Genomic DNA, 19,621 nt, shown 5'->3' on the forward strand with positions numbered 1-19,621 from the left:
TGAGGGGGCCTCTGCAGGGCGGCTCTCGCGCCACGACGGCCGTGGCGGAGGCTGGGAGGGCGCGACAGGCTCCGCCCCCTCTCGAGGCGGGGCGGGGCCTCCGCGCTCGCTACAAAAGCCGCGCGTCGGCCGCGACCCGGACGGCCAGTTTTCCGCAGCTCGCCCTCGCTATGGCGTCGCTCACCGTGAAGGCCTACCTGCTGGGCAAGGAGGACGCGGCGCGCGAGATCCGCCGCTTCAGCTTCTGCTTCAGCCCCGAGCCGGAGGCGGAAGCCGAGGACGCGGCAGGTCCGGGGCCCTGCGAGCGGCTGCTGAGCCGGGTGGCCGCCCTGTTCCCCGCGCTGCGGCCCGGCGGCTTCCAGGCGCACTACCGCGGTGAGCGGGCCGGGCAGGGCGGGGGCGGTGACGCAGGCCGGGTTCGGCCTCCTGCCGCGGGTGGCTGCCCTCCCGCTTCTCGGCGACGCCTGGTGGGCCGTGAGGGGTCTGCTCTGGCTGCTCCCTGGATGGCGGTGGCCTGCATGGGTCCCAGTTCGGCCTTGGGTGCCAGCCTGGTGACGGGAGGGGTGACCAAGGCCGGGACCCGCTGTTCAGCGGTGGCCCCTTGGGGCGGTGGAGCCCTGCGGGCCGGGGGCTCGAGCCTGCGAGCGTCAGACCCCCCACCCCCCGCGCCGTTGGGGATTTTGGCCAGGACGCGCCGGGGCGAACTCTCTGGCTCTCCGCGGGACGTGGGTGGTCAGGCGGGCACTCGGGTTACACTGACATCTTGCTGCGCCAGGTGGTGGGTTCAGATAATGGCCCGGAGGAGCCCGGGGAGCGCCGGCGGAGGGGAGGGAGTGACGCGGGTAAACAAGCGCGGGGGTGCGGGGGACTCGCGAGCGCCGCGACAGCGCCTGGGAGGAGGGCACTGATTCCGGGAGGAACGCTCCAGGCCAGGTCGAGTACAGAGGTTATCCCACTGGCAAGTGGAGAGAGGGACAAGACGAGAACGTTCCTCAGAAGTGTTGGTGTGGGCACAGAACCCCAGGAACTGTTTCCTGCTGCGCTGGTGTGACCAGTGGCTGCTGGGGGTGGGGTTAGGGAGGTGGCCAAGGCCGGCCCCTGGGAGCGGGTAGTGCTAGGACCGCCCTCTGGAGTGCTGCCAGCCTGCCAGGCCCTCTCCTGTTCTTTAAAAAAAAAAAATTGTGATATTGAGCTGTAACTGACATAAGGGTTCACCCATTTAGTGTACAAGTCAGTGGTTTTCACCATTTTCATAGGTTTGTGGACCATATTCAACCTGAGAGCTTTTCATCACCTTATAAACGCCATACGTACCTTTTATCACCCCCCATCCACATGCCCCCAGCAACCACTCACCTCCTTTCTGTATCTATTCCTCTTGCAATCCTGGGCATTTCATGTAAATAGAATCATACAATGGAGTCTTCTTTCACTTAGTGTAGTGTGTTCAATGTTGTGGCACACATCAGTACTTCGGTTTTTTTGGAGGAATAATATTCTGTTGTATGGATGGGCTGTGTTTTACCTGTTCATTAGTTGACAGACATTTGGGCTGTTTGCATATTTGGGTGCCACACCTGTTCACACAGTGGATGGTGTGGTTTGGTCTGCACGGCTGTGCTTTAAAGCCCTTTGAGCTCACATGTATCTGTCACAGCTGGAGACTACATACAAATACATGATTTTTAGCTTTGTTAGGGAAGGAAGTAGACAGATGCCCTTGGCTGCTTTACTCCCAAGCCACTAGAAGTCTAAGGCCTTTGTGGGGCTGGGCCCCTCAGAAGCAGGTCACAGGCAGGGATCTCCCACAGCTGAAGATGGACATGGGCCTGGTGGGATGTGGAATGAGGTGGCACGTTTCTGAAGAGGAAGCTGGCCCGAGTCTAAATAAGTGCAGCAGCTGAAGCTGCTGTTGCCCCTGTGGTCCAGGGCCCTCCACCCGCTGCGTGTGGCTGCGGTCCAGGGCCAGGTTGGAGCACTCACCTTCCAGGAGGTGCCAGAGCAAGGGGGCAGTCTTGCCTCTCACTCCTGCCCTCCGTGGCTCAAGTGGGTGTGCTCCAGTTTATAGCCCTGTGAGTGTCCCTTTCATACTGGTCTCAGCCCATTCCAGCAGCTTATGTCCAGCTGAGAACCTCTGGGTGCTCATGTGCTGTCTTTTAAACAATCTAGATGAGGACGGGGACTTGGTTGCCTTTTCCAGTGACGAGGAATTGACAATGGCCATGTCCTACGTGAAGGATGACATCTTCCGAATCTACATTAAAGGTAAGGGGCTGCTCTGGGGGCTGCCTGAAGCCAGCTCAGCGTGTACTCAGTTCCCTGCTGAGTGAAAAACAGGGCTTGATGTTCCACCAATGAAGGGGTCAGTAATTTGAGGGCTGTTTAAGACAGAGACGTAGGCCAGGTGTGGTGGCTCACGCCTGTAATCCCAGCACTTTGGGAGGCCGAGGCGGGCAGATCACCTGAGGTCAGGAGTTTAAGACCAGCCTGGCCAACATGGTGAAACCTTGTCTTTACTAAAAATACAAAAATTAGCTGGCTGTGGTGGCGTGTGCTTCTAGTCCCAGCTACTCAAGAGGCTGAGACCAGAATCGCTTAAACCTGGAGAGCAGAGGTTGCCGCGAGCCGAAATCACACGACTGCACTCCAGCCTAGGCGACAGTGTGAGACTCTGTGTCAAAAAAAAAAAAGACATACTAAGTGCTGTGCCTGACCTGACCTGACCTGACCTGAGAAAGAGGAGTCTGTGTTCACCCTAGGTATGGGGTCTGCTGCTGCGGTGCTTGGGTGAAGAGCAAGGCCCAAGCCGTGCAGCCCGGGCTCCTTGCTGCTGCTCTGCTGCCTGGGCCACGGTTCCCAGGTAACAGACACAGGGACTGGGAACCTCCTAGCAGGTTCTTGGTTGCTCTGTGGCCCTCACCTAAGCAGCTGAATTCTGTGTGGACTCCATGCTGGGGAGCAGTTCCAGGGGCCTTGCTGGCAGTGACAGCCCCACAGTGATGATAGAGGGGAAGCACTTTAGGGGGCCACACTCTAGCAGCTCTCTCTGCCCTTCCTGTAGAGAAAAAAGAGTGCCGGCGGGACCACCGCCCACCGTGTGCTCAGGAGGCGCCCCGCAACATGGTGCACCCCAATGTGATCTGTGATGGCTGCAACGGGCCCGTGGTAGGAACCCGCTACAAGTGCAGCGTCTGTCCAGACTACGACTTGTGTAGCGTCTGTGAGGGAAAGGGCTTGCACCAGGGACACACCAAGCTCGCGTTCCCCAGCCCCTTCGGGCACCTGTCTGAGGTGAGCAGGCCCTCTGGGCAGGCCTGGGGTGGGCTCAGGGTGGCAGGAACCTTGACCCGCTCACTGCCTGCCCCTCTGCTAATTCCTCCCCCAGGGCTTCTCGCACAGCCGCTGGCTCCGGAAGCTGAAACACGGGCACTTCGGGTGGCCAGGATGGGAAATGGGCCCACCAGGAAACTGGAGCCCACGTCCACCTCGTGCAGGGGATGCCCGCCCTGGTCCCACGGCGGAATCAGGTGAGGCTTGCGTTGGAACCGGCTTCTGAATGGTGACAGTAGTCAGGCAGCCTGTGCGCAGAGCCCTTGTGCGAAGCCTGTGTGCAAGGCAAGAATTCAGGATACCTCCCCACCTTCCTAGTGTCCTACAATCGCACAAGAACCTGCAAAGTGGGGAGTATGCTCTGCATTTCCCAAACAGGGAAACTGAGGTGTGAGTGCCTGAAGCCACAAATTCACCTGCATAGCCCTTCCCCCTCAGGAGGCTGCCCTGTCCAGGTGCCGTGAGGTGCAGGCAGGGAGGCGCTTCCAGCCCAGGGTTTCTGATGCACTTTGTTCTCTTTTGTGATGGTTGTCGAAGATGAGAGGCCAAGTTTCTCAAGTCCTTTTAAACATAGTTATAAGTTAAAGACTTACCCTTAGCTTTGTAGTCTAGATTTTTGGATTCTGATTTTATTAATGTTACTGTGTCCTGTGAATCACCCCACCCTCTGGGACAAAGATGGGGATGTTTGCTTGACTTTGAGTAAATATTTACTCAAGGATGTGATCAATATTCACAGTGTACCGAGCCTGAGCCTGTGTGGGGTTGCTGAGCACCAGGGTCGCAGATGAGGGGGAACGGCGCGCAAGAGGGGAGAGGCTCTCGGTGCAGGGCCAGGGGGTGCAGAGTGGGAGGGAGGAGAGGGGGATGCTGAGTGGGCCCCTGGACAAGGTGTCTGAGTTAAAGGTCACCCAGGAACACAGGGACCTTGGCAAGAAGGTGACAGGTATCCAAGGCATTAAAGATATCTTTATCTTATCTTTGTAAAAATCAAAGCTGCTGGTCCATCGGAGGATCCCAGTGTGAATTTCCTGAAGAACGTGGGGGAGAGCGTGGCAGCCGCCCTTAGCCCTCTGGGTGAGTGCACCTCCTTGCCCAGCGCTTCCCTAACTCAGCCTGCACTTTGTCACTTTCACCGGGAATACCGCAGAGAAATGGGTAATTGACATGCCCTTGACACTGGTGAGGGTTTGCTGCCTCAAGTCAAGCTTTACTAAATCCTGGACCACAGGCAACTCACTCACGGTTGAATTCCCTGACAGAATTCTCAAGCTTTCTACATGGACTGTAGAATCAGCATTTGGTTGGGACAGTCCCAGTGAGGCAGGGTCACCAGGGTCTGGCTGTAGGGCTTGCCTGTCACCTCTGACTGGCCTCCTTTGGGTGAACAATAGTCTGCATTTTCCCCTAAGCCAGGCCTTGGGATTTGGACTTTGAGGACCTGGGTAGTAGCTGAGATGCTATTCATCTTTTCCTTCTTTTAGTTTACAACCCCCTAAACCTTTCCGGTGCTTCTGGGCGCTGGGCCTGCATCAGAGCGGGGAGAAGGTGGAGGCAGGTACTCTGGGTGACAGCCAGTTCTGGTGCCTCAGGTTGCACAGTGGGTCTGCTGGGGTGGGCAAACCCCAATGTGTACCCCCAGAGTGGTGCCACCTGACCCCAGGCATGAGCTCAGGCTCTGACACCCCTCCCCGCTGGGCTTTAGAAAGGGCTTGTGTCTGGCTAAGGGTCTGGGGTGGGTGCTGCAGGGTTAGGCACGCGGCAGTGAGAATCAGTGAATGAAGCCAACTTCTAGTTCAAGATGACGGTGGATCCGTGATGGCAGATGGATCGCAGGGACACTTGCATCTCTCTCTAGAAGAGTGAGCTTGTTTTTGCAACTGCAGTGGCAGGCTGTGTCAGCCTGTCCAAAGGTTGTGTTCAGGGTCTGAGAGAATGCTGCCAGGAGGGGCATCCGAACCCTGCCTGCTGCCTCCTGTGGCTACAGGGCATGACTGCCATCTGCTCCAACTCTGCTCATTCCAGGTTTTTTTTTTTTTTTTTTTTTTGAGATGGAGTCTTGCTCTGTCGCCGAGGCTGGAGTGCAGTGGCGCCATCTCTGCTCACTGCAACCTCCACCTCCTGGGTTCAAGCGATTCCCCTGCTTCAGCCTCCTGGGTAACTGGGATTACAGGTACCCACCACCACACCCAGCTAATTTTTGTATTTTTTTTGGTAGAGACGGGGTTTCGCCACATTGGCCAGGCTGGTCTTGACTCCTGACCTCGTGATCCACCTGCCTTGGCCTCCCAAAGTGCTGGGATTACAGGCGTGAGCCACTGCGCCCGGCCTTGCTCATTCCACTTTGAGGCAGCAGTGACATCTTGGCATTGCTGCTGTACTAAACAGCCCAAACACATATGGCTTCTGTACTAGAGTTTAGAGGCGAAGTCAGAGAATAGGAAAGAAGAATCGCTATTCTGGTTTTTTTGTTTGTTTTTTGAGATGGAGTTTTGCCCTTGTAGCCCAGGCTGGAGTGCAATGATGTGATCTCGGCTCACTGCAACCTCCGCCTCCTGGGTTCAAGCGATTCTCCTGCCTCAGCCTCCAGAGTAGCTGGGATTACAGGTGCCCGCCACCACGCCGGGCTAATTTTTGTATTTTTAGTAGAGACGGGGTGTCACTATGTTGGCCAGGCTGGTCTTGAACTCCTGACCTCGTGATCCACCCGCCTCGGCCTCTCAAAGTGCTGGGATTACCGGTGTGAGCCACTGTGCCCAGCCTAGAATCAGTATTCTTAATGCCTTTGAAGGAGGGTAGAACAGTGGAGCACTGAGATCATGACTGAGAGACAGGCTGTGCCTCAATCCTGCAACTCACTCTGGGCATAGTAAAGGTCTGAGAAATTGCAGGTGAATTTGGAGGTACGAACAAGAGTCCTTCACTCAAAGAACAAAGGAGACATCCTGGGAAGTCACAGAAGCAAGTGTAGGTTCAGGTGGAGACTTTAAGAGAGTGCAGATCCCCAGACCTTACCTTTTTTTTTTTTTTTTTTTTAATTTTAATTTTTATTTTTTGAGACGGAGTCTCCCTCTGTCGCCCAGGCTGGAGTGCAGTGGCGCGATCTCGGCTCACTGCAAGCTCCGCCTCCCGGGTTCACGTCATTCTCCTGCCTCAGCCTCCCGTGTAGTTGGGACTACAGGCGCCGCCACCGCGCCCGGCTAGTTTTTTGTATTTTTAGTAGAGACGGGGTTTCATCGTGTTAGCCAGGATGGTCTGGATCTCCTGACCTCGTGATCCGCCTGTCTCGGCCTCCCAAAGTGCTGGGATTACAGGCGTGAGCCACCGCGCCCGGCCAGACCTTACCTTTTTTGATTGTGGTAAGTGGGTGTTGGTGGGGCCTGGGATCTGTCTGGGAGGCTGCCCAGGTGCTTGGGGTCACACTGTCTCAAGACCCACCTGTGCTGGTGCAGCATCTGAGAACTGAACTGGACGCCCCACTTGGCACAGACAGGAATCATCTTGCAAGTGCTCAGGTGTCTCTGAGCACTAAAAGCTAAAGGCTTAAAATGGGTAGAATTGCTTTCTCCTAACCAGGGAGGAGCCTGCGGCTCTACAAACAAGGAAGATTTTAGTAAAATAGACTGAGAGGTTTCAGCTGAGGAGAGCCAGTCGCAGAGTGGCTTAGACTGTTACAAAAGTTAGGGCTAGTTTCTTTCCTTTCTTTATGAAGAACTATAAGCCGCATGACTCAGGTTAACTGCCTAGAAGGGACTGTTCCCAGAGCAGGGCCCAAAGGGGAACGAGTCAACAGCCGCCTCCCAGTGGCAGTGTGTGTGGGGTAAGCGGCGGCTTTCATGTGAAGTGCCAAGGCCTTTTGGTGGGGCGGTGAGAACCCGCTGAGGGAGCCACCACTGAGACCCAGGCTACTCCTGGCTGGGAGGCTGCAGGCCCCGAGATGCATTGACATGAAGCCACAGGGCCCCTCCTGGCCACGATATCTTTGATAAACACACCCACACACAGAGGCTTTATGGGGCAGCAGGGCACGAAGCATCGTCCACTTTTTTTTTTTTTTTTAAAGTGAAAGCAAGTTTCTTAAGAAAGTGAAGGAATACAAGAATGGCTACTCCATAGGCAGAGTCTTCTTATAAGCCCTGAAATCTCAGGCTTTCATCATCAAGTTGGAGAAATCCTAATTCTGTAATTTCTCTGATCTGTTTACAGACAAGTCTCATTACTCACCCATTTAAAAAGCATGTGGGTGTTGATTGTACTGTTCTTTCAACTTTTCTGTTTGTTTCAACCTTTTTTCTTTTCTTTTTTTTTTTTTTTGAGACAGACTTTTGCTCTTGTTGCCTAGGCTGGAGTGCAATGGTGCAATCTTGGCTCATTGCAACCTCCGCCTCTGGGTTCAAGCGATTCTCATGCCTCAGCATCCTGAGTAGCTGGGGTTACGGGCATGTGCTACCACACTCAGCTAATTTTGTATTTCTACTAGAGACGGGGTTTCTCCACGTTGGTCAGGCTGGTCTTGAACTCCTGACCTCAGGTGATCCACCCGCCTTGGCCTCCCAAAGTGCTGGGATTACAGGCGTGAGCCACCGTGCCCGGCAGCTTCAACCTTTTCATAATCACACGTTGGGAAGAATAAAGGAGAAAAACAATTTATAGATGGAGGTACTTGTAGTTAAGCCTGCTTTTACCTCTGCTCCCCGCTTACACGCTACTGAAATAACAGGAAAGGGCTTACACAAAAAAGAAAACGCCATAGACAAAGAAAGACCAAGATGTGATCAGATTTTGGAAGATGGAAATGGAGGGAGGATGGCAGCCTGCTGAGGGAAGCTTCACAAATCTGTGTGCCAGAACAGGGCATCCTGGTGCGAAGCAAGACCATCTGTTCAGGTACCAGGAAAGGCAAGAGGTGGGAGTGATGGGGGACAGGAACAAGGGGGGAGGGTTGAAAACCTCTAGTAAGTGTCAGAGACTTCAGGGCCCACTCCACCAGATGACAGCTCTTGCCAACAACTGAAGGAGACCCTCATGTTTAATTCCAAGAGCACCTGACCCAGGGAAGCTTCAGCTGGGATAGCAGAGACACAGGGCAGGGTGAGGCACCAGCCTGAAACTGGGCATCCTGAATGAGCAATGGGCCCAGCAGTCAGTTCCCTGGCCAGGAAGGAGATGGGGGTCCCTGCTGAGGGAGGCTGAATGCCCCCAGAGAAGCGTCCTACAGCTCCTGCCTGCCAGGCCCCCAGTCACCCTGCAGAGGAGAAGTTGGTGACGGCGCTGGCCTCACAGAAGGCTTCCTATCAACCTTTTCTTAGTGTTTCAGTGGGATCAGACAGCCTTGGGTCACCAGCCATCTGAGGAAAGGCCCCACACATGGGAGAAAAGGGCTTAAAGGGAAAAGAATGTTAACGCCCTCAGTGAGATACAAAAGAGTATTGTCTGTGTGAAAAAGGAACAGGATACTATAAAAAGGATAACAAAGGGAATAGAATAAGAAAGTTCTTGAAATTAAAAAATGTAAATAGAAAAAACAAAAGAAGGCTTAGATTCTAGTATTATCTCAAGGAGGTATTCCAAAAGCAGAACAGAGATAGAAGGAGAGAAAAGATAAGAAAACTAGTGTAGGAACAAGTCCAGAAGCCCCATATAGGATGAGTAGGAATTCCAGAAAGAATAGAAAACTGAAAGGAGGAAATGAACATGGAATGCAAGAGAGTTTCTTGGCGCCAGGCACGGTGGCTCATGCCTGTAATCCCAACACTTTGGGAGACCAAGGCGGGCAGATAACTTGAGCTCACGAGTTTGAGACCAGCCTTCGCAACATAGGGAGACACCGTTCCCCTCTCCCTGTGTCTACAAACACTACAAACATTAGCTGGGCCTGGAGTTGTGTACTTATGGCCCCAGCTACTCGGGAGGCTGAGGTTGGGGATGGCTTGAGCCTGGGAGGCCGAGGGTGCAACGAGCCTAGATTGTACCACTGCACTCCATCCTGGGCAACAGAACAGACCTTGTCTCAAAACAAAAAAACAACAGAAAACAACAACAAAAAAAATGCAAGATAGTTTCTTGGCAATGAGGACCTTATCTTCTAGATTGAAAGCGGCCCTGACAATGACTGAGAAAGACCCCACAGCAAAGCTTATCGCTGTCCAGCGTCAGAACCCTGAGGATAAAGAGGGGCTTCTACAATTTTAGGTTATTGTAAATACTTGGGAATACAAAGAGCAAACAATCATGAAAAGCTAGGACACAATGGAACAACTGATGACTCAAAAAAATCAGTTAAAGCCGGGCGCGGTGGCTCAAGCCTGTAATCCCAGCACTTTGGGAGGCCGAGACGGGCGGATCACGAGGTCGGGAGATCGAGACCATCCTGGCTAACATGGTGAAACCCCATCTCTACTAAAAAATACAAAAAACTAGCCAGGCGAGGTGGCGGGCGCCTGTAGTCCCAGCTACTCGGGAGGCTGAGGCAGGAGAATGGCGGGAACCCGGGAGGCGGAGCTTGCAGTGAGCTGAGATCCGGCCACTGCACTCCAGCCTGGGCGGCAGAGCCAGACTCCGTCTCAAAAAAAAAAAAAAAAAAAAAAAATCAGTTAAAAAGGCTTTTCAGCCTAGAATTCTCTTGTTTGTGAAATGGTCTGTCAACTGGGTTGGAGTGCAGTGGTACAGCTGTCTTGATCTCGTGGGCTCAAGTGATCCTTCTGCTTCAGCCTCCCAAGTAGCTGGAACTACAGGCATGTGCCACTGTACCTAGATTTTTTTTTCTTTTTTCTTTTTTTTTTTTTTTTTACGCCCCCGAGTCGGAGTCTTGCTGTCGCCCAGGCTGCAGTGACGTGATTTCAGCTCACTGCAATTTCCACCTCCTGGGTTCAAGCAGTTTTCTGCCTCAGCCTCCCGAGTAGCTGGGATGACAGGCATCCGCCGCCACGCCTGGCTAATTTTTATATTTTCAGTAGAGATAGGGTTTCACCATCTTGGCCAGGCTGGTCTTGAACTCCTGACCTCATGATCCACCTGCCTTGGCCTCCCAAAGTGCTGGGATTACAGGCGTGAGCCATCACGCCCAGCCCTGTGCCCAGCTGTTTTAAAAACATTTTGTAGAGATGGGGTCTTGCCATGCTGCCCAGGCCGACTTTGAACTCCTGGGCTCAAGAGATCTCCCACGTTGTTCTCCCAAAGTGTTAGGATTACATGCGTGAGCCACTGTGCCTGGTCCAGCCTAGAATTCTATAACCATCTAAAACAATCAAGTATCAGGGCAGAACAAAGTTACTTTCTGGTATACAGTCTTAATTTTTTTTTTTTTTTTTTTTTTGAGACTGAGTCTGGCTCTGTCGCCCAGGCTGGAGTGCGGTGGCCGGATCTCAGCTCACTGCAAGCTCCGCCTCCCGGGTTCACGCCATTCTCCTGCCTCAGCCTCCCGAGTAGCTGGGACCACAGGCGCCCGCCACTTCGCCCGGCTAGTTTTTTGTATTTTTTAGTAGAGACGGGGTTTCACCGTGTTAGCCAGGATGGTCTCGATCTCCTGACCTCGTGATCCGCCCGTCTCGGCCTCCCAAAGTGCTGGGATTACAGGCTTGAGCCACCGCGCCCGGCCAGTCTTAATTATTTTAATCTTGGTTTGAACCACATGAAGAGATAAACCCGAAATGAAGCACAGAGCTATTAGGAAACAGGGGACCTAATAGGACAGAGGGTGAAAGTAAAGGTGGTCACAGCATTGCAGCAGAGCCTCTGCCCAGAGAGCCGCCAGTCCTGGCTGGAACAGGAGGCTGCACAGCCGGGGACACACTCTATGGAAAAACCAGAACCAGTGGGGCCTCTGATCCACTTCACCCTCTGAGCAATAGTCTGTAGTTTGTAGAAAACTATGGAGATGCTGTGGGAGAACATGGGAAAGTTAGCAAATGAAAAGAGACGGCAGGTTGGGTGCGGTGGCTCATGTCGGTAATCCCAGCATGTTGGGAGGCTGAGGCGGGCGGATCACCTGAGGTCAGGAGTTCAAGACCAGCCTGGCCAACAGGGTGAAACCCCGTCTCTACAGTAAAAATATAAAAATTAGCTGGGCATGGTAGCACGTGCCTGTAGTCCCAGCTACTCTGGAGGCTGAGGCAGGAGAATCACTTGTACCCGGTGGGTGGAGGTTGTAGTGAGCCGAGAGATTGCGTCACTGCACTCCAGCCTGGGCGTCAGAGCGAGACTCCGTCTAAAAAATAATAAAAAGAGAAGCCGTCATCAGTGGTAGGAAAACAAAAAGCTATCCAAGGAAATAGTCTGCCCCTTGACCCAGCAAAGAACATTTAGATAGAGGTACTAGCTGAAACACTGAATGTTCTTTTAACAAAAAACTGAGTCTTGGAAAGGGTAGTGGAAGGAGAGGCAGATACTGGTCTAGAGTAGGAAATGCACAGATGTGAACTCAATCATCAGGTGAGAGCAGCATGGGCTGAAAGGGTGCAGGGAGGCTTTGGGGAGTGGGATGGGAGCAGAGTGTGCACCACAGCCTTTGACAACTGGTGACTCTAAGCTGTGGGCATGGAGACTTTTGACACTATTTAATTTCAAAAATAGTACAGGTGATTCTTTCCTCTGTCCTTGGTGAGTTACATGAGCCTGGAGGTGTGCAGGCTCCCTGCGCTGCCATGTCGGGCCCCACGCCTCGCCTGCATGGCCTGTCCACTCCGAGCAGAGCCCAGCATTTAGGTGCGTGTTATGTGTCATCACACAAAGCCTCTGTGTGCAAGTGTCATGAGGTACACAGCCTTCCATCACTGTGGCTGGAGGTGCCTGCCACATGCAGTATTGGCTCCCTCGTACTTAGGGCTTGGCCCTACCTGCTGTGTAGCCCATACCCTGCATGGTTAGAAAAAACAAGGTCTCTCTTGACTTTCTGGCTTAGAAGCTGACCTTAGATGCTAGCTGAGGTTAATGTTTTACTGAATTGGAAAAAGAGAAAGCTCCAGTATCACGGGCACACCGAGAATGTTTCCAGAAGCCACAGAGATTTGTAGCTGGGATATTGGGAGAAGCCTCGGACTCACACGTTTGCATCGTCTAGTCCCATACTAACTGTGTGATTCCGGGGTCAAGCTGGGTAGGAGAACCTAGCCCCTGCATCCACACACTGAGTGCCGCCATCCACACCCTCACCTGCTTATGTGGACTGAACGTGAGATCTTCGTGAGTCTGTAGTCCCCACAGGCCACGCTCCTGCTCGCAGCTGCCTCCTTGGGGGAGCGTCACAGCTTTCTCTCTCCTCCTTGGCCTCTAGGCATTGAAGTGGATATTGACGTGGAGCACGGCGGGAAAAGAAGCCGCCTGACCCCTGCCTCTCCAGAGAGTTCCAGCACAGAGGAGAAGAACAGCTCACAGCCAAGCAGCTGCTGCTCTGACCCCAGCAAGCCGGGTGGGAATGTTGAGGGCGCCACGCAGTCTCTGGCAGAGCAGATGAGAAAGATCGCCTTGGAGTCCGAGGGGCGGCCTGAGGCAAGCCTGTGCCCCTCCCACCACCTGGGACCTCGGGCAGCCTAGGGATTTGTAGCTGCACCTCCGCCTCATCCTCAGCACCTATGCAGCCACTTATGAAACCCGAGGGAGCTGCTGCTGCTGCAGTGATGTCTGTGCCATTAAAGTCACTCTGGGAACCTGCTAGAACTTTGTAGTTACTTGGTCTTTGTGAGTGGCTCACTGATCCCCGTAGCCCCCTGCAGCCTTAAACACATGTGTGCGTGCATGCTCCCCGACTGTTTGCCAGGAGTCAGTGCCATGGTCAGGCTTGGCCTGTTGCGCGTGTCTCTTGTGTGCTCATGGTGGGTTCTGTTCCAGGAACAGATGGAGTCTGATAACTGTTCAGGAGGAGACGATGACTGGACCCATTTGTCTTCAAAAGAAGTGGACCCGTCCACAGGTGAACTCCAGTCCCTACAGATGCCAGAATCCGAAGGGCCAAGCTCTCTGGACCCCTCCCAGGAGGGACCCACAGGGCTGAAGGAAGCTGCCTTGTACCCGCATCTCCCACCAGGCAAGTGAACCGAGAGTTCTGTGTTCAGTCCTACCTTTCCCTTCAGAGCATCCTGCCCCTCCTGATTCCAGCGACACAAACAGGATGGGACGTTCTCCACTGCAGGGCTTGTCTGTAGGTGTGGGAGGTTAGGAGTTGGTTTTGTCCTCTTACGTCTACCCTGAGCAGCAGTGAGTAAGCTCTGCTAATGCAGGAGTTCTAAAAATGTTTTTCTTTAAGCAAACTCCAGAGCCAGGAATATTAATTGTAGGAGTTTCTAAAACTTAACATGCAGACCAGGAATTAAGGTAGGTGTGACACAGGGGGCAGCACTGGGTGTGTCCCTACTACTCACACTGGGCTCAGACCTCTTCAGTGTCTCCTCAGGGAGTGCTGGTCTGAGTGGGGGTCATAGCCAAGATCCCTGGAGGAGCCAGGCAGAAGCCAGCGTTGAAGTGGATGGTGTGGAAGGCAGCGGTGGGGGGTGGGGACAGCTGACAGACTCCTCATTGTCACTGCGGCCGTGTGTAAACCAAGGTCTGTGCACAACCTGCTGTGCGCTGCCAGTGTCTTCTCTGCCTTAGGGCAGGGGATGGCGAGCTATGGCCTGTGGGCCAAGAGTAGTTCTTGTATTTTTCAATGAAAAGATGTGACAGTTAGAGGAAATGCGTATTTCAGCGTCCAGCGATAGTTTTGTTTACATACCACCTGGCTGCCTTGTGTCACAGTGGCAGAGTTGAGCAGTGTGAAAAAGACTGGTTGGCCCTTTACAGGGAAAGCAGGTCCACTGTGGCCTGTGAGGGCCAGAGCTCTGGGCACTTGGATACTGGCAGGCCCTGGTCCCGCTGGCCAAGGCAGGAGGGTGTGTGTTTCGGGTCACTCACAGGGCTCAGCATCACTCCTCATGGCTTCCTTCCTGTTCTGGCAGAGGCTGACCCGCGGCTGATTGAGTCCCTCTCCCAGATGTTGTCCATGGGCTTCTCTGACGAAGGCGGCTGGCTCACCAGGCTCCTGCAGACCAAGAATTACGACATCGGGGCGGCTCTGGACACCATCCAGTATTCAAAGCACTCCCCGCCATTGTGACCGCTTTTGCCCACCTCTTCTGTGTCCCCCTCTTCTGTCTCGTAGCTGTTAAGCTAGTGTAGAATTGCAGGTCTCTGTACGGGCCAGTTTCTCTGCCGCCTTCCAGGATCAGGGGATCAGGGGTTAGGGTGGAAGAAGCCATTTAGGGCAGCAAAACAAGTGACATGAGGGGAGGGTCCCCGTGTGTGTGACGTCTGAGAAGCAAGACCGGTCTCCTGGTCCCCTGGGTGCTCTGGTTCCGTGCAGCGGGGCTGGGCCTGCGAGACCTGAGGCTCACCGCAGCGCTCCTGGCCCCTCCTTGCAGGGGCCACATTAGCAGCCCAGACATAGCTTGCCTAATGGCCTTCCACTTTCTCTTTTTAAATGACTCGGAGGTCCCTGACATTTAGTTGATTTTCTGCTAGAGCCCTGGTATGCTCTGATTTTAGATAAAGGAAGCCTAGGTGTTGTCGGCGGGTAAGCAGGGGAGGCGGCTGTCCTGGCACAGGCAGTGGGGAGGCCGGGGCAGCCAGTGTGGTGGGCTTCCTGCTGGGACTGAGAAGGCTCATGCAGGGCATCCGTAATGTTGGTTTCGCTGAGAGCCGCCTCCTGGTCTCTCCACCACTGTAGTTCTCTCATTGCCAAACCATCAGCTGCTTTTAAAATAAGATCTCTTTGTAGCCATCCTGTTACGTTTGTAAACAATCTAATTAAATGGCATCAGCACTTTAACCAATGACATTTGCATAGAGAGAAATGATCTGTTTGACAGTAAGTTTATTGGTGGTTCTTACACAGTATCTTTAAAAGTGCCTTAGGGAACCCTGTCCCTCCTAACAAGTGTATCTCGATTAATAATAACCTGCCAGTCACAGATCATCATCAAAGTCTTCACCAGTTGTAAAGAGGTCACACAGTTGTGGGAGTCGGGGATTCTGTGTCTCCTGGACCAGGGGCCCACCCTCTGCCCAGGGAGTCCTTGCGTCCCATGAGGTCTTCCCACAGGGCCTCTCAGGCCCGGATGTGGTGGGGTGTGTGGCCCGAGGAAGCTGGGCAGCGTCGGTGGGCCTGCTGAGGCCTTCCCTTGAGGCCTGTGCTCTGGGGGTCCCGGGGGTCCCCTGCTTAGCCTGTGCTGGAGCAGCTGGCCCGGGATCCCTCTGAAGAGGCGTTGGCTGCTCTCTGTCCACATGTGAACTGTTTCTAGGTGACAGGACAAATTGCGCCCATTTAGAGGAGGTGGCGGTGACCTGCTGGGCAGGACTCCATAGCTCCTTCCCAGGACCCCTCGGCTCCCTGGCGCCGCAGTCGGCAGCGTTCTCCCGGAGGCAGGGGCTGCTGCCTTGCTTCACCTTCCATGTCAAGCCAGCCTGTCCCTGAAAGAAAAGATGGCCATGCCCTCCATTTGTAAGAACAATGCCAGGGCCCAGCAGGACCACGAGCCCTGCCTGGGCCTTGGCTGGGCCTCTAGTTCTGACACTTTCTGCTGGAAGCTGTCAGGCTGGGACAGGCTTTGATTTTGAGAGTTAGCAAGACAAAGCAAATAAATGCCTTCCACCTCACCCCAAACCATCTGCTAAATTGCATGACCAGGCTTTCCAAAAACAAGACACGTCATCAGGTGATCCATCTCCTGGGGACCTTAGAATCGGGTCACCAGTGCCTATAAAGGAGGTTTGAGCAGGGAGGGCCTAGAGACGTCTGGAAAGGGGTGGGCTGGCTCCATCCTGCCATCTCCCACCTGGGAGCAGCTCTCCAGAGCCTGCCGGGTTCTGCAGCTGCACAGGTGGCAGCACCGAGCTCCCGGTGGGATAGAAAAGCTGGGGTCTGGCTTCTCTCACCCCAGGAACCAAAGATGCTCTGAAAGTTGGGTGTAGGCCGGGTGCAGTGGCTCACGCCTGTAATCCCAGCACTTTAGGAGACTGAGGCGGGCAGATCACCTGAGGCCAGGGGTTCGAGACCAACCTGGTCAACAAAATGAAACTCTATCACTACTAAAAATACAAAAATTAACCAGGCATGGTGGCACATGCCTGTAATCTCAGCTACTCAGGAGACTGAGGCAGGAGAATCACTTGAACCTGGGAGGCAGAGGTTGCAGTGAGCTGAGATCGTGCCATTCCACTCCAGCCTGGGCAACTGAGACTCTGTCCCAAAAAAAAAAAAGAAAGAAACTTGGGTTGTAGACTGGGAGCAGTGGCTCATGCCTGAATCCCAGCACTTTGGAAAGCCGAGGCAGATTGGAATGCTCAAGCAGATTGCTTGAGTCCAGGAGTTTGAGACCAGCTTGGGAAACATGATGAAACCGCCCCCCCCTACAAAAAATTAGCCAAGCGTGGTGGTGAGTGCCTGTGATCCCAGCTACTCGGGAGGATCACTTCAGCCCGGGAGTTGGAGGCTGCTATGAGCTGAGATGGCACCACTGCACTCCAGCCTGGGTGACAGAGTGACACCCTGTCTCAAAAACAGAAGGCTGGGGGTGGTGGTTCATGCCTGTAATCCCAGTACTTTGGGAGGCCAAGGCGGGTGGATCACTTGAGGTCAGGAGTGCGAGACCAGCCTGGCCAACATGGTGAAGCCCTGTCTCTACTAAAAATAGAAAAATTAGTCGGGTGTGGTGGCGCCTGCCTGTAATCGCAGCTACTCGGGGCTGAGGCAGGAGAATTGCTTAAACCTGGGAGGCGGAGGTTGCAGTGAGCTGATATGCCATTGCACTCCAGCCAGGGGAACAAGAGTGAAACTCCATCTCAAAAAAAGTTGGGCTGTATTGCTTACAAAGGGATGTGAAAGCAACAACAGAGTGGGTCCCTGCAGCGCTGCCACCCAGGCAATCTGGAAGAGGCCCTGACACTTGATATCAGCTTTGCCATTGAACTTGCCATGACCGCACACAAACTACAAGCCTCAGTTTCTCACCTTTAAAACAAAGCAACAGGCTTGAGGGAGCATGAAACACAATGATACCATTACAACGTGCAGCCCAGGGACGGACCCATGGTAGACTCTGTGGTCATTCTTCTAGGATTTGGAGATTCGAGGCCACATACTTACCCAGGATCACAAACTCATTGGCGGCAACATCAAGGTTTGACTTCTGCCTCTTGGCATGAGCCAGTGCTCTGTGCATGGTGTGAGGCCAGCCGAGGCCGACCTTGGCTGACGTGGGGGTGGGGGCAGTGACTGATGCCCACTGGACTCCCAGCTGCAGTGCCCTTGCTGTCCCCTGGCTCCTGTGACAGGCAGAGCACATCCTGCACTCTGCAGCACTGGATATGCAGGGGGGCCTGCTAGATTGGAAGCTTCAAGAACAAGACAACCGGGCCAGCCGCGGTGGCCCACACCTATAATCCCAGCACTTTGGGAATTGGGAAGATTGCCTGAGCTCAGGGGTTTTGAGACAAGCCTGGGCAACACAGTGAGACCATGTCTCTAAAATTCTTTTTTTTCTGTCGCCCAGGCTGGAGTAGAGTGGTGTGATCTCGGCTCACTGCAACCTGCGCCTCCCAGGTTCAAGCAATTCTCCTGCCTCAGCCTCTCGAGTAGCCGGGATTACAGGTACATGCAACCACGCCCAACTCATTATTTTTAGTAGAGACGGGGTTTCACCATGTTGGCCAGGCTGGTCTCAAACTCCTGACCTCAGGTGATCCACCCGCCTCACCCTCCCAAAGTGCTGAAATTACAGTGTGCTGAGGTGTGAGCCACTGCACCTGACCTCTACAAAATATTTTTTTAAAATTAGCCAGTGTGGTGGTGCACATCTGTAGTCCCAGCTACTTGAGGGGCTGAGGCAGGAGGATCACTTGAGCCTGGGTGGTTGAGGCTTCAGTAGGCTCTGACTGTGCCACTGCACTCCAGCCTGGGTAGACAGAGTGAGACCCTGTCTCAGAAAACAAAAATGAACAAGGCAACACCCTAAGTGAAGAGCATCTCACATACAAGAGTCCACACCTGGGCAAATGCGAGTGTGGAGGGAAGCATCTCCCAGGATTCAGGGCGGGCCCACAGACTGCTCCTGCCTGGACAAAGGTCCCCGTGCTCCCTGCAGAATGAGACGACGGCCCTGACCCAGAAAATCCAACCTTAGTTGCTCCCAGGTGTCACGATGCTCTTTGGTCCTGAGCTACCCTCACGGGAGACGAGAGGCATGGGAGAGAAAAGGGGGTAGAGAACCAAGGAAGGAGTTGGCTTCACACAGAAAAGACAAGAAACCCAGGTGGTGAGATGGGCTTTCCGCGGTTAGGAATCTTATACTTTGTCACCTGTGACAAAAGACAAAATTATCCCACACATACTCAGTGGTCACTGGGACCACAGAGAAACTGTTCTCTGTCACTGACCTTCTGGGGTTCCCAGGCGACCTCAGAGCCACCCGAGTCCTGGATGCCAAGGCTGCACGGAGGCTGGACGGTGCTCTGGCTCCACTTCCTGTCAGGACAGTACTGTCAGTGGTCCCGTGCTACTCTCCAGTGGCACCCCAAGCCTGACTCCACGATCACATGGCCCACAAGCTCGGGTGGCTGCCTGCTCATCCCTATAGCTTCCCAGGCAGCTGCTCAGGCTGCCCAGTCACCGCGCAGGCCCCACTCCCCGCTTCACAGCTTCTAGTTGCTAGAAAGTTGTGTTTTTCTTTTACGCAGGGTCTCACTGGCACCCAGGCTGGAGTGCAATGGCTCAATGCAGCCTTGACCTCCTGGGCTCCGGTGATCCTCCTGCCTCAGCCTCCCAAGTAGCTGAGACCACAGGCATGCACCACCATGCCCCATGAATTTGTTTAAAAACTTTGTTGTACAGATAGGGTCTCCCTATGTTGCCCGGACTGGTGTCAAATGATCCTCCTGCCTCAGCCTCCCAAAGTGCTGGGATTACAGGTGTGAGCCATTGTGCCCAGAGGAATGTTCTGGTTTGAAAGCAGAATCTACCTCCTGAAAGCACCTGCCCTCTAAGAGCCACCCTAGATCCTTAGCCTAAAGCAGTCTCTCCAAAAAACTCACTGAAATGCCTGAAGCAGAAGAAACCTTCCTTCAAGTCTGAGGTCTCTGCTTCTCTGTGCTAAAAGCTCTCAGGCCTGTCAGCTACTCTGGCCACTTCCCTGAGGTCAGTATAGTCTGAGATGTTCAGAATTAAGTGGGCATCATAAAGGGTATGCATACTGGTGTCCTGCCCAGCCTTTGCCTCTGCACCAGCAGTGGCAGCAGCTGCCCATTGCCACTTGCCACCTAGGCTTCC

The 19,621-nt window shown here is 53.9% G+C and overlaps 2 protein-coding genes across 5 annotated transcripts in view; one reads left to right on the forward strand and one right to left on the reverse strand.

Moving 5' to 3' along the window:
- SQSTM1 (sequestosome 1) lies at nt 1-15,956 on the forward strand. 2 transcript variants are annotated; one of them, XM_025388048.1, is made up of 9 exons: nt 118-375; nt 2,101-2,265; nt 3,062-3,291; nt 3,386-3,527; nt 4,327-4,407; nt 12,602-12,816; nt 13,156-13,351; nt 14,259-14,388; nt 15,600-15,956. In XM_025388048.1, the coding sequence occupies exons 1-9, from the start codon at nt 171-173 to the stop codon at nt 15,601-15,603; spliced, it is 1,368 nt and encodes a 455-aa protein (XP_025243833.1). In that variant the 5' UTR covers nt 118-170; the 3' UTR covers nt 15,604-15,956. The 2 variants fall into 2 exon arrangements, with proteins under 2 accessions (XP_025243834.1, XP_025243833.1); XM_025388049.1 differs by having other exon boundaries at nt 1-375; nt 2,170-2,265; nt 14,259-15,956.
- Nucleotides 14,746-19,621, reverse strand: part of MRNIP (MRN complex interacting protein) — a 20,074-nt gene continuing 15,198 nt past the window's right edge. For 2 of the 3 annotated variants that reach the window (XM_025388050.1, XM_025388052.1), the window contains 2 exons: nt 18,733-18,820; nt 15,143-15,768 (listed from right to left, as the gene is read on the reverse strand). In XM_025388050.1, the coding sequence (XP_025243835.1) occupies nt 15,265-15,768; nt 18,733-18,820 (592 nt within the window). In that variant the 3' untranslated portion in view covers nt 15,143-15,264. Of the gene's footprint in view, nt 15,082-15,142; nt 15,769-18,732; nt 18,821-19,621 lie in introns of those variants that run through there. The other variant, XM_025388053.1, reaches the window with a different exon arrangement.

The sequence above is a fragment of the Theropithecus gelada genome, chromosome 6 (assembly GCF_003255815.1).
Source record: "Theropithecus gelada isolate Dixy chromosome 6, Tgel_1.0, whole genome shotgun sequence".
Lineage (NCBI taxonomy): Eukaryota > Metazoa > Chordata > Mammalia > Primates > Cercopithecidae > Theropithecus > Theropithecus gelada.